General features: G+C 48.2%; 1 protein-coding gene across 1 annotated transcript; it reads right to left on the bottom strand.

Annotated features, from left to right (window-relative positions):
- Positions 1–2,662: 2,662 nt before the first annotated feature.
- Positions 2,663–13,441, bottom strand: LOC308470122 (uncharacterized protein). The gene is made up of 4 exons (XM_080993409.1): positions 13,200–13,441; positions 7,579–7,824; positions 7,342–7,466; positions 2,663–2,994 (listed from the first exon to the last, which is right to left on the bottom strand). Exons 1-4 carry the CDS (start codon positions 13,270–13,272, stop codon positions 2,980–2,982), a joined length of 459 nt encoding a protein of 152 aa, XP_080849535.1. The 5' UTR covers positions 13,273–13,441; the 3' UTR covers positions 2,663–2,979.
- Between the last annotated feature and the right edge of the window lie 126 nt (positions 13,442–13,567).

A 13,567-nucleotide genomic window follows, 5' to 3' on the forward strand; every position in this document is an offset into this window, starting at 1 on the left:
GGCTGGGCTGGGGCGGCAAGCGAGCAGGCAAGGGATTTTGGTTTTAAACGCAGTGTAAGGTAGTCTCTATGGGAGTATATTGTATTTAATTATGGGGTATGAGAGTTTTTAGGGAGTTAACCAGGCTGGGATAGCAGGCTTGTTGGTGTTTGAATGTCTGATGTAGATTTTTTCAATTTCGTTGTTCTGTATGGGACAATGACAATAAAGATTATCATATCATATCATATCATATTGATGTTGCTGCCCCCCCCCAGCCTGCTCCTGCTTGCAGGCAAGTAGGCGTGGGATTGGGCTCCTCTGCTAGGCAGCGTTGCTGCTTGCACGGGAACAGGAGCTGGATCGGGGCTGCTCAGCTGGGGAGGTGCAGGCTCTGTCACACGTTCCATTGAGGGGTTCGCGGCTGCACTTCCCTCAAGGGAGAAGTTTAAAGGATCCCCCACCTCTGCATCAGATTCCCTGCAAGCCCATGAAGGCAGTCAGGCTGAATAGTTGCTGAGGTTGGGGAAGGTGGAGGCAGCCTGGAAGCTGCATTCTGAGAGCCTCTGCACCACCTGAAGGCAGCGAGGTGCTCCTCAGCTGAGCTTCCCGCTCCTACTGGTGAGCAAGCAGGAGCAGGGCCGGGATCTCCCAGAAGTGGAGGCTTCATGCTTCCCAGCTGAGAGATCCCCGCCCTGCTTGCATGCAAGTAGGAGCGGGATCAGGCACAGTGGCGTAGCGTGGGGGGTGCAGGGGGGGCCGGCCGCACCGGGCGCAACATCTGGGGGTTAGGGTTAGGGGGCGCAAATCCACGGGTTAGGGGGGGGAATTACTTGCCTTGCCCTGGGTGCTGACAACCCACGCTACGCCACTGATCAGGCAGCTCCTATGGGGAGCGCAAAGCCTCCACGCTACTTCTGAATCCACTCCCATTGTCCCCGGCCAGAAGGTGTGTTAAAGCCTTAACCTCGCAGCAGCAGGAGGAGGAAGGTGACTGGACACTGGACATTTTGGGTTCTATCTGTTTTTCAGGGCCTGTGGGATAGCTCAGTTGGTAGAGCACGAGACTCTCTCAATATGATTCAGGGTTGTGGGTTTGAGCCCTGCGTTGCACAATTAGATTTCTGCACTGCAGTGGGTTGGACTAGATGCCCTTCGTGATCCCTTCCAGCTCCACAATTGATTCTCCACATTCCTACATCAGATTGTGTTTCCTTTTTTAAAAAGTTTTTTTGTGAAAATTCAAACATGCACATTTCTCCTGATAGGCACATTTTTGTATGCACTTTTGTCTAATATACTTTTTTGTTTTGTTTTTGCAAAGAGATTTTCTGTAATAAAATGCAATTTTGGTATATTATTTTTACTAATATATGCAATTTTATGCATACTTTGCCCTAATATATGCATTTTTTGTATATGTTACTGGACTGAGGGACTGCAATACAAAATCTGAAGAAGCGTGAATTTCAAAGGGTGGGTGTGTTTCGGCATGTGCATTGTTTCTGAAAGAAGAGTTTGGATTTGATATCCCGCGTTATCACTACCCTAAGGAGTCTCAAAAGGCTAATAGAGTTCTGTCAGGAGAATAAGAGTCTCAAAGCGGTTAACAACCTCCTTTTCCTTCCTCCCCCACAACAAACACTCTGTGAGGTGAGTGGGGCTGAGAGACTTCAGAGAAATGTGACTGGCCCAAGGTCACCCAGCAGCTGCATGTGGAAGAGTGGGAAAGCGAACCCGGTTCCCCAGATTACGAGTCCACCGCTCTTAACCACTACACCACACTGTGTGAATTAAGTAAGTTCCCCTTTAAATGGGACCTGAATTTCTCCCCCATCCCTAGTGCCCAGAGCAGGTGGCTCCCATTTCCAATTTTTTTGGGGTCAGAATTCTCTGCTGTAAAGAAAGCGCGCTGAGCCAGTAGCAGCACCTGTTGTCAGCATGGCTCACCAAACATTGGAGGGCTAAGATACACCCTCAATGATTGGTCATGGGGTGTCAGCGGTGTTGGGGTTTAATCAAACCTTCGTACCCAGCAGGCATAACTCACCTTGCATGCTGGCACAGAATGTCAAGACCAAGGCACCAGTGTGCTATTAAAACCCTGCCTAATTTATTAATTACATGACGCTGCCAGACACAGAACCTGCAATACCTCAGCTAATCTTGTCAAATAAAAGTTCCCTTCCCTGGAGGATACAACTGAGGTGACAGCAGCAAATTACAGAACAAACAGCAGCTTGAGGCTTTGTGGGGGCTTGGAAGCGTGCTGTGCAGTCAGCAAGTCTGTGTAGCAGTGAAGCACTGGGAATGAGGTGGTGGTGCTTACTATTAGACACATTATAGGTGCCTATTTTTGCATATATCAGCATTTGCAGAACAGGATAGCAGTGAGTCATAATTGCTTAATGAGTTTTCTTTATGATATATAGATAATCCCTACTGCCACCTTCTGCAGTCAAAGAAGTGCAAGCTTCCCCATGGAATTGGATTCCACAATTGCACACTGAAGTCTCATGTTTGTGTTTGGTGATTCCCCCAATGTTTTGCAGAATTTTGTGGCAAAGGAAATAGTACCCCAAGTGGTAACTGGAAGATCGCACCCATCAGGGGTTCGTTAGCATGCAACTATGTAACTTCATTACATTTTTAGGCTGAGAAAACCAAGACAATGCAAAAGATATTTGATAGAAATAGCTTGTGTGTCTTATTTTTTTTCCACATTTGAAAACATTGGTGCTCCACAACATTGTTCTAAAGTCTCTCTGTACTTGAGTTAAGGTCTGGTGCTTGATTTAGGAGTTGGGAAGACTCAAGAGAGTTGTGGAACTTCTGGTCCCAGTTTAAGGATGCTCAAATGATGACGGATGGATCTTCTGGGGATCACACTTGCCACAGGATCTGGTTGCCACACCCCTGAGCAAGTGTAACAGCAGTTCCTTGTTTATTCTCTTGAATAAGGAAGGTACAAGGAAGAGGAGCTGAAACCTGGATTTTGGCTTAGAAATTATTTCTCTGCAATTAAAGACAAAGAAGTATTCTTGTTAGCAAAGAGGAAAAAAGATAACAATAGTTCCAGAAAAAACAACAAGCCCAACTCAGGCAATAGTGTCCGCTTAAGCATTTTTTAAAATCATCAAGCATAATATATATTCATGAAGTCACTCATCAAATGAAGTCACTCATTCAAAGTGAGTAATTGTTTCTACTCCCAACTCATCAAGGATTCATGGCTCACCTTTCCTACACTGCCAAGTTTCAACTCAGACTGTTGAACCATTTTTCTAATTGCCAGTAAGTACAGTGGTACCTCTGGTTGCGAACGAGATCCGTTCCGGAGGCCCGTTCGCAACATGAAAAGAGCACAACCCGCAATGGCGTGTCTGCGCACATGTGGGTTGCAACTCCCCTCTTCTGCGCATGTGCGTGACATCATTTTGTGCGTCTGCACACGCGGCGAAACCCGGAAGTAACCCTTTCTGGTACTTCCGGGTCGCTGCGGGACGTATCCTGAAAGAAGGTAACATGAAGCGGACGTAACATGAGGTATGACTGTAAGGACATTTCTTCTCCAAAACTCTGAAATAAGTCAGGAATCCTGATCCTTCCAGCCAAATTAGATGTGTTGTTAAATACATTATATTTAATGTGCCATGCTAAATACATTGTAATTAATGAGCAAGTACAAATAGCAGCTTCTGGGAGGAGACCATAATTATAGCGTCAAACTGGGAGGGGTAGCCAGAGGCGGAGCAAGCTGTGCACCTTGGGGTGGGGCCATGGGGACGGGGCGAGCGTCCCAAGGGGCAAGACGCCCATGGGGGTGGAGCGAGTTGCCAGGGGTAGTGGTGGAGTGAGCTGCCCATGGTGGGCTGCTTCCTGCGTTGTGTTGGGGAGGGAGCTACGCCGCTTTGCCAGCAGACTTCCTCCCTTTCCTCTTCATTTTGACAGCTTGGGGGAGGCTTCCCTCCCAGGAAGCAGCCTGGGAGTGGGGGGCAATGGCACACCATCTGCCCACCTGCCCGTGACTCCCAAGCCTCCCCCGAGCTGTCAAAACAAAGGAGGAAGGGGGGAAGGCCACCGGCAAAGCGGTGCAGCTCTGCCTCTTCCCCTGATGGGTTGGGGTAGGCTTGGGAGTTGCGGATGGGCGGTGCACCGAATGTCACCCCCCTCAGTGATGACACCCGGTGCGCACCGCCCCCACCGCCACCTTCCTCCGCCCCTGGGGGTAGCGAATGGGAGGGGCAGCTAATGCCACAGAAGATGATTATGATAATAATAATAATAATTTATTATTTATACCCCACCCATCTGGGTTTCTCCAGCCACTCTGGGCAGCTCCCCACAGAATATTAAAAACAATACAGTGTCAGACATTAAAAACTTCCCTAAACAGGGCCGCCTTCAGTTGTCTTTTAAAAGTAAAATAGTTGTTTATTGCCTTGACATCTGCTGGGCATTCCACAGGGCAGGCACCACTACCGAGATGGCCCTCTGTCTGGTTCCCTGTAACCTCACTTCTCGCAGCGAGGGAACCGCCAGAAGGCCCTCAGCGCTGGACCTCAGTGTCCGGGCAGAGCAATGGGGGTGGAGACACTCCTTCAGGTATACTGGGCCAAGGCCGTTTAGGGCTTTAAATGTCAGCACCAACACGTTGAATTGTGCTCGGAAACGTACTGGGAGCCAATGAAGATAGAATCAGGATTCAATATGACCTTAACAGATTGGAGAACAGGGTCAAAACTAACAAAATGAATTTCAATAGGGACAAATGTAAAGTTCTGCACTAAGGCAGGATGAACCAGATGCACAAATATAAGATGGGGGACACCTAGATTGCCTCTAGTACATGTGAAAAGGATAGGGGTCTTGGTGGACCAAAAGCTTTACATGTGCTTAAGTATAGTGTCCAGATCAAGGGAAATAATAGTCCCGCTCTATTCTGCCTAGGTCAGACCACACGTGGAACACTGTGTTCAGTTCTGGGCACCACCATATAATGATATTGACAAGCTGGAATGTCTGCAGAGGAAGGTGACCAAGATGATCAAAGATCTGGGAATCAAGAGGAGACTTAGAGGAGACTTTATAGCCACCTTCAGATATCTACAGGGCTGTCATGTGGAAGAAGGAGCAAGCTTGTATTCTGTTCTGGAGGGTAGGCCCCAACCAATGGATTCAAGTTATAAGAAAGGACAGTAACAGCTGTTTAATGGTAAAAAGGACTGTGTTGTGAGCTCCTGGACTCTCCTTCCTCAGAGCTTTATAAGCAGAGATTGGATGGCCATTTGCTATGGATGCTTTAGCTGAAATTCCTGCATTGCAGGGGATTAGATAACCCTCAGGGTCCCTTCAAATTCTACAATACTGTGATTCTGTGACTGGGATCACAGCAGAGAGAGAGGGCATTTAACCCCTTTCTTCCTTGCTGTTGTCCTGGTGAAGACGTTATTTGCACTGCAAGAATTGATGCTTTTGAATTATGGTGCTGGAGGAGACTCTTGAGAGTCCCATAGACTGCAAGAAGATCAAACCTCTCCACTCTGAAGGAAATCAGCCCTGAGTGCTCACTGGAAGGACAGACCGTGAAGCTGAGGCTCCAATACTTTGGCCACCTCATGAGAAGAGAAGACTCCCTGGAAAAGACCCTGATGTTGGGAAAGATGGAGGGCACAAGGAGAAGGGGACGACAGAGGAAGAGATGGCTGGACAGTGTTCTCGAAGCTACCAGCATGAGTTTGACCAAACTGCGGGAGGCAGTGGAAGACAGAAGTGCCGGGCGTGCTCTGGTCCATGGGGTCACGAAGAGTCGGACACGACTAAACAACAACAGGTGAGATGTACAAAATTATGACCTGGATCTACTTCTTTAAAAACAAGAACTCATTAGTGGCCTCATGTGGATGATCAAGGAAGTGGAGTTGGGGGGGGGGAGAGAGAGCACTCGAGAGCGAGCATGTTTAACTCTTTCCTCTCATGCTCTTTCTCCAATTTAATTTCTATACCTCTCCTATGCTGTTAACGTCCTCCTGCAGATGATAGATGCTCTGTGCCTCTTTCCCCAAAGTTGAACAAATGGCAGATTCTGTGAAGGGTGGGAGAGGAAAGGAAGAGGGGGCAGGATATAAAGGATGAATACCCTTTCCTTTAGTGCCACTTTCTGAATCTTTGTGGCTGCTAATAAGTAGGTTTTTTTTTAAAAAAAATTCTATAAACAACTCACATCTATTTTGCTCTGCGGGTGGCGCTGTGGGTTAAATCACAGAGCCTAGGACTTGCCAATCAGAAGGTCAGCAGTTCGAATCCACGCAACGGGGTGAGCTCCCGTTGCTTGGTCCCTGCTCCTGCCAACCTAGCAGTTCAAAAGCACGTCAAAGTGCAAGTAGATAAATAGGTACCGCTCCGGCGGGAAGGTAAATGGCGTTTCCATGCACTGCTCTGGTTCGCCAGAAGCAGCTTAGTCATGCTGGCCACATGACCCGGAAGCTGCACGCCAGCTCCCTCGGCCAATAAAGCGAGGTGAGCGCCGCAACCCCAGAGTCGGCTACGACCGGACCTAATGGTCAGGGGTCCCTTTACCTTTACCTTTACCTTTATCTGCAAACAAAATGATATATGCTGCGACAATCTCTCCTTGTTGCCAGTGTACTCTATTTTAGCAAGCATCTAGCTAGCTTAGGACATGGCATTAGGGCCAATCATAGAACTGCAGAGTTGGAAGGGACCCTGAGGATAATCTAGTCCAGAGGTGGCCAACTCCCAAGAGACTGCGATCCACTTTCAGAATTAAAATCTGGCAGTGATCTACCCCCGTTTTTAAGGGGTTCAGCTCAAAGTTGTTGAGCTTTCTTTGGAAGGAGGAAAGCCCCGTTTTTTGGGGGGGTTAAGGTGCAGGCTTTTGGGGGGAGGGGAGTTCCGTTTTGGGGTGGTGGAGGAAGGCAAGGGAGGTTGGGGTTAAGTCACTCACAAAAACATCGCTGTGGATGAAAACAGCCACACAGAGGGAGCTCTGTCTTCCCTTCCTGAGTTCAAACAACAATGGAGGCCGGGATGAGGTCGGCGCAGGAGTCAGATTTACCAACGCAGAGGAAAGGGAGCCAGAGATCGACCGCGATCTACCAAAACATCACGGGGATCTACCAGTAGATCGTGATCGACCTGTTGGACATCCCTGATCTAGACCAACAGGATCGAACCTGCAACCTTGGCATGATCAGCACCTAACCAGCTGAGCTACCAGGGAGCCGTTGTGTTGAAAAGTGCCAGTGTCTTCCCAGCATCTTATTGACTTGAATCCTGGCTCTGATTATGTCATTGGCCCATCTCCCAGCAATATGATGAAAGCTGGCATCCCCCCCTTACTCTGCAGAAGAAGAAGAAGCATCCAATGAAGCCTGCTGTGACAGTTGCAGTCACTGCTAAGGAGATCAGAATGATCCCCCAGAACGTCAGTGGTTGATCTTCTGGACTCTGTGTCATCTCTGTTCCTGCGGCGAAAGAAGGCGACCGAGTGTTAGAAAGGGGCCGACAGGAGGTGGTCTTCAAAAGGTGAGCTTGGGAAGGAATTGAGGAACATAAGTTGAGTAGGCCTATCCATACCTGGCATGGCAATATCAGTTTCAACATGGGCTCCTGCTGATGTGGTGATGCTCATTAGCAGTACAGCGTCATCGCTTGTGTTTGATGGCTGGTTGCCATTAGCGACCGTGGATGAAGCTGTGGTAGCAAGAGATGTCCTGGTGGTGTTGGCAGTGTTAACTGGCAGAATGGTGCTGTTGGTCACTGGTGCAGCTGGTGTGCTCGTGGTTCCTGTGGTGATGTTGCCTGAGGTGCCAACACCAGTGGCTGGCAAGTGAGGAGAAAAATGAAACTGCTAAGAACATAAGGGGAGCTTACTGGATCAGCCCAATGACCTATCTAGTCCAGCATCTTGTTCTCCCAGTGGCCACCCAAATACATATGGAAAACCCTCTGAGCACAAGAGCCCTCTCCCCTCCCGTGGTTTCCAGCAGTTGCTGTTCAGGAGCATTAATCCCTTCTACTCCCCTGTTTAGGGAAGCTTTTAATGACTGATGTTTTAATGTATTTTTAATCTTTTGTTGGAAGCTCTCCAGAGTACAGTGGTACCTCGCAAGACGAAAAACGCGCAAGACGAAAGAGTTTTCCGTTTTTTGAGTCGTTCCGCAAGACGAATTTCCCTATGGGCTTGCTTCGCAAGACGAAACGTCTTGCGAGTTCTTGCGAGTTTGTTTCCTTTTTCTTTAAGCCGCTAAGCCGTTAATAGCCGCTAAGCCGCTAAGCCGTTAATAGCCGCTAAGCTGCTAAGCCGCTAATAGCCGCTAAGCCGCTAATAGCCGTGCTTTGCAAGACGAAAAAACCGCAAGACGAAGAGACTCGCGGAACGGATTTTCGTCTTGCGAGGCACCACTGTAGCTGGGGAAACCTAGCCAGATGGGCGGGGTAGAAATAATAAATTATTATTATTATTATAGTGGTACCTCGGGTTAAGTACTTAATTCGTTCCGGAGGTCCGTTCTTAACCTGAAACTGTTCTTAACCTGAAGCACCACTTTAGCTAATGGGGCCTCCTGCTGCCGCAGTGCCCAATTTCTGTTCTTATCCTGAAGCAAAGTTCTTAACCTGAAGCACTATTTCTGGGTTAGCGGAGTGTGTAACCTGAAGTGTATGTAACCCAAGGTACCACTGTATTATTATTATTATTATTATTATTATTATTATTATTAAGAAAGGGGAATCCAGGCAAATAATTATTAAGCCAGTAAATCACCCTACTCTTCTGTAAATATCCTCTCCTCTCCTTGCAAGGTCATGACCCAAAATATACTATTTACAACTAATTTTTGTGACCTCACAAGCGGTGGCAGGCCTACATTTTGGGGGGCCCTGAAGCTTGAACTGTTATGGGGCCCCCCCTCTGCACCCAGAAATGAGGTCTGGGTGACTCTTGTTATCTTCTTCAATGGGGTTGTTCTATTACAGATCACCAGACCTCTGCAACATCTGTGACTCTCAGACCTTGGGACTGTTGAAAGATAGACAACCAAAATTTAATCAGTTTGACTCGCGCGACTCAAATTGGGTTTACTAGGCCCATTTTTTAAAAGCAATGTGGACTAAATTTGCTTCTGGGTCTCTCCAAGATGAGGGGCCCTGGAAGCTTGAGCTTCACTAGTATCATAGTAGATTTGCTCCCGATAGCAAGATGTTAACAGAACCTGAGCTTATAGGAGCTTCTGGTTAATGCTGTAATCTTAGAACTTTAAACACTGGTTGAATTCAGAGGGTATATGCTTAAGTCCAGTGGAGTCTATTTAATTGTTGCAGATGCTTGATCTTCTTCATTTACCATGGCAACATATTTCCCAGGAGCCCTTGCAATTCACACTCGGCACCAAGTAAGCACAGTCCAGAAGGCACTCTGACCATAAGCCATCTCGAAGGTGGCAGGGGTGGTGAAACCTTAAGTCCTCAACAGGTTCAGTCGTGCTGAGAGTCACACTTGTTAGTCATGTTGTTCTTCCACTCGAGTTGTGTTTCCACTGGGATGTGTTTTGGTAGGCCTCATCTTTTCAGCGGGTGCAATTGTGTTCTCTGTGGCTCCTGATGCGCTACCACTCAGAGTCACTAGGGGCAGCATAGTGCTGACAGATGTATTTGTACCAGCGGCTGATAATGGGAGAGAACTGTCAAACCCAATTCATACATTACACAGTACTCAAATAATGGGGTGCAGGGAGGTGTGAAATCCCTCTGTGAAATCCACAAACCTTGGATTCTTTTTGGTACTTTTTTCTTCAGGTGAGAGTCACATACCAGCAAATTCAGGCTGCGGAATTAAAGCTGATTTTGAGATCCTGAGCAACAAACCAATTTCACTCCCTAAAATGGCCTTTTTTTAAGCGATACGAACTGTGACGGGAAAGATGCACTGGGAAGTATGGGACAGCACTTGCTTGATGCAGCATCGTGTAACTTTTCCACAAAACAATCCATAAATAGTTGACATCGTTATTCCTGTGGGATGTAACATAAGCAGTCAAGTACAACGCTTCCTGTTTGCCCAGAGTGGACACACAGGGGGATGTTGCTCCAGCTGGGGGGACTTCCTGTCACACCTGGACATCCTCCCCCTGCGTGTGACCAGGTAGATGGGCGTGAGCCTGTGAGGCCCAATAAAAGGGTCAGTCCCACAGCCATCTTTCCCCTTCTTCTTCACATTATTCCATCTTGATGTACCGTATTTTTCGCCCCATAGGACGCACCGGCCCATAGGATGCACCTTGTTTTTTTGGGGGGAAATAAAGAATTTTTTTTTATTTCCCCCCCAGGTGTGGGGCTGGGGCGGGGGAAGCCCGGGCTTCCCCTGACCCCAGCCCCCAGAACAGGCTGCTATCCGCTAGCCATGGGAGAGCCGTGCGACTTCGCGTGGCCCTCCCACGGCTAGCGGAGGGCTGCGCGAAGCCCGAAGCTTGGGGCGTGCTGAGCTCAGCGCGCCCCAAGCTTCTGGGTGCAGGCAAGCTCTCCGCTAGCCGTGGGAGAGCTGCGTCTCCCACGGCTAGCGGATAGCTTCCTGAAGCCTGGAGAGCGAGAGGGGTCAGTGCGCACCGACCCCCCTCGCTCTCCAGGCTTCAGCGAAAGCCTGCATTCGCCCCATAGGACGCACACACATTTCCCCTTCATTTTTGGAGGGGAAAAAGTGCGTCCTGTAGGGCGAAAAATACGGTATTTGGCTGTCTGCTGGCTCTCAGCCAGCAAGCAGCACATGGGCTCATTTCCCAACATGGGATGAACCCACTCTCTTTTCTGTAACTACAAGCTAAAGCCTGCCTTCAGGGAACCTACTGTGAACTGAACGTAAGTAAACTTCTTATCATTACTTTAAGAAAAGACTGTTGCGTCTTTATTCTTTTTAAAAGGGATCACAGGGGAATTTACCAGGATCCAAACTGGACAAGCCAGATTGAATTGCTTAAGTAAACAGATTCAAATGAATCTACCAACTACCGTATTTTTTGCTCTATAAGACTCATCTTTTCCCTCCTAAAAAGTAAAGGGAAATGTGTGTGCGTCTTATGGAGCGAATGCAGGCTGCGCAGCTATCCCAGAAGCCAGAACAGCAAGAGGGATCGCTTCTTTCGCTGCACAGCGATCCCTCTTGCTGTTCTGGCTTCTGGGATTCAGAATATTTTTTTTTATTGCTTTCCTCCTACAAAAACTGGGTGCGTCTTATGGTCTGGTGCGTCTTATAGAGCGAAAAATAGGGTACTCTGCTACTGACTCACTAGCGTGAGTGAGGAAGGAAGGATAATATTTAAACAATATATCCTCTCCTACTATCCACAGCATTCCCACAATTCCTGCATTGCAGGGGGTTGGACTACAGGAGCCTTGGGGTCCCTTCAAACTCTAAAATTCTATGATTCTATGGTCATTGGCTCTCTGCTTGGCAAGCCACCCAGTGGTAGCAACCTTGTGATAATGGCAGTGGGGAGGTAGGCCAGCCCTCACCAACTTGGTGCCCTCTAGATGTTCTGAACTACAACTCCCACCAACATCTGGAGAGCACCAGGTTGATGAATCCTGAGGTGGACTCAGTGAGGGAAGAGAGGCAGCCCAAGGGCTCTTCAGAAGCCAGAGCAGATAGTGACTCACGGTGCAGACAAGCACTCTCTTCATCCCCGCGTCTCCCTTTTTTGGCTTGTACTTCTTGGCCTTGGTTCTGGCTTTTAAAGCAGGATTGAACTCTGTTTCAACTCTTGCCTTTATTCACGTCAGCCACCCTTCCCGTAAGAAAAGAATCTTATTCTGTTGCAGACACAAGGGCTTGTTTCTTTCGCAGTGACAGTTTCTCCTTGACAGATGAGCTTTCCCCCATCCCAACCCAAACAAACTGGTTTTCAATCTACCTCTGTAAAACAAACAAACAAACAATACATGTGCTAGCATCGCCTCATACAACACTGACATCAAGTAGCCAATTCTTGCTGGCTCTTTGGGTTCAAACCCCGTGGTCATAGCTGTCAACTTTTTCCTTTTCTTGTGAGGAATCCTATTCGGAATAAGGGAATTTCCCTTAAAAAAAGGGAAACCTTGACAGCTATGCCAGTGGCTGGTCAGATTGTGTGCGGACATTTGGGGGGGCTGACATCTCAAACTCAAAGCTTCCCCAATTCTCATGCCGGATATTAAGAATACCCAGTTCAGAGCACATTTAGTAGGGACACAGCCCTCTTACTGTTCCTGTTAAATTTATAATCTGCCAAGACTACCTATCACCCGGATAGCTGAGTTGGTTAGAGCGTGGTGCTGATAATAGCAAGGTTGCAGGTTCGATCCCTGCCTGGGACAGCTGCATATTCCTGCAGCTGCAGGAGTTGGACTAGATGATCCTCAGGGTCCCTTCCAATTCTACGATTCTATGATCTACGATCTACTAACACAACTGGAGCTACTGGTACTACAAAGTGTGGTGCATCACTTTTATGAAGAAACTCCTCATTTAATCCCTACAAAGACCCTATGGGGTTGGTTAGGCTGAGGGGCAGCGGCATAGCCCGCAAGTGTCCCCAAAAAACAGGACACTCAATTTCCACCGCCCCAGAAGATTTTGTCCTAAAAAAGCTTTACTTTTCCAGATCTTGCATGGTGCCCCAAAATGTGTGGTCTGGGGCACTGTGAGAGCACGGCCCTGAAAAGAAAGCATATGTTGGGAGCGCTGTGATGTCAACCGGGTCACATGATTCATGTGATATCACGGACGGGAAGATACCTGCATCCCAGTTTGGGGACTCAACATGTTGGAGGGGATGCAATGGCTGTCCCAAGGTCAGCTAGTGAGTTTCTTATCCGGGTGGGGATTGGAACCCTGTTCCCTCAGGTCCTAGTCCGACACTCTAACCACTACACCACACTGATTGAGCATCTTTGATGTTCGTCCATCCCTTCTTCTGTGTAAGCATTGGACAAGCAAACCAGGACCAATAAACAGGTCATCTGAAGAAGCAATTCCTCCAACCACCCTGGATGGACAGTGAGACACTTTAGAATAACCTCCACATGCTATGGCACCACAGGAGGAACAGGAGCAGGAGCAGGAGGAGGGACCCTGTTCGCCCCCTACTCTTTTCTTTTCTTTTCTTTTCTTTTCTCCCTGACCGGTCAGATTGCGGACCACCACTAAGACGGCTCCAGTGGCCTACCTGCTAAGAAGATGGAGAAGAGCAGGAGGATCAGGTAATTGATCCCTGATACCAGAATCCTCAGCAGTTTCATCTTTCCGCTTTGCAGGGTGGACAGGAGCGAAGCTGCATGAGCGTTTGGATCCAGATTCCTTGCTGAGGGAGGATAGCTGAGCTGCAGATCTCCTCTGTGCCTGTCTCTGCCTGCATACTTTCACCCTCTTACCTTTCCCCAGGTGCGGCTCCCTTGATGGGAAATTAAAAATAAAGTGTCCGGAACGCATTGCATCACCTTTGTGCTGGAGAGGTATGCATTTGCGGGGAGAGGAACCTAATAATAGCAGCAGGTTTTCAGCGCTGTGACGGCCGAGTGACACTGAGATATGCTC

This window comes from Podarcis pityusensis (genome assembly GCF_964106645.2).
Source record: "Podarcis pityusensis genome assembly, chromosome: 2".
Classification (NCBI taxonomy): domain Eukaryota; kingdom Metazoa; phylum Chordata; class Lepidosauria; order Squamata; family Lacertidae; genus Podarcis; species Podarcis pityusensis.

What these genes read in the sequence shown, in the direction of transcription:
- LOC308470122 (XM_080993409.1), bottom strand. Translation starts at nt 13,272, where the DNA reads ATGAAACTGCTGAGGATTCTGGTATCAGGGATCAATTACCTGATCCTC. An exon ending in CTTCTCCATCTTCTTAGCAG is followed by an intron (nt 7,825 to 13,199) that starts GTAGGCCACTGG and finishes CTCACTTGCCAG; the next exon opens with CCACTGGTGTTGGCACCTCA. An exon ending in AACTGATATTGCCATGCCAG is followed by an intron (nt 7,467 to 7,578) that starts GTATGGATAGGC and finishes CTTTCGCCGCAG; the next exon opens with GAACAGAGATGACACAGAGT.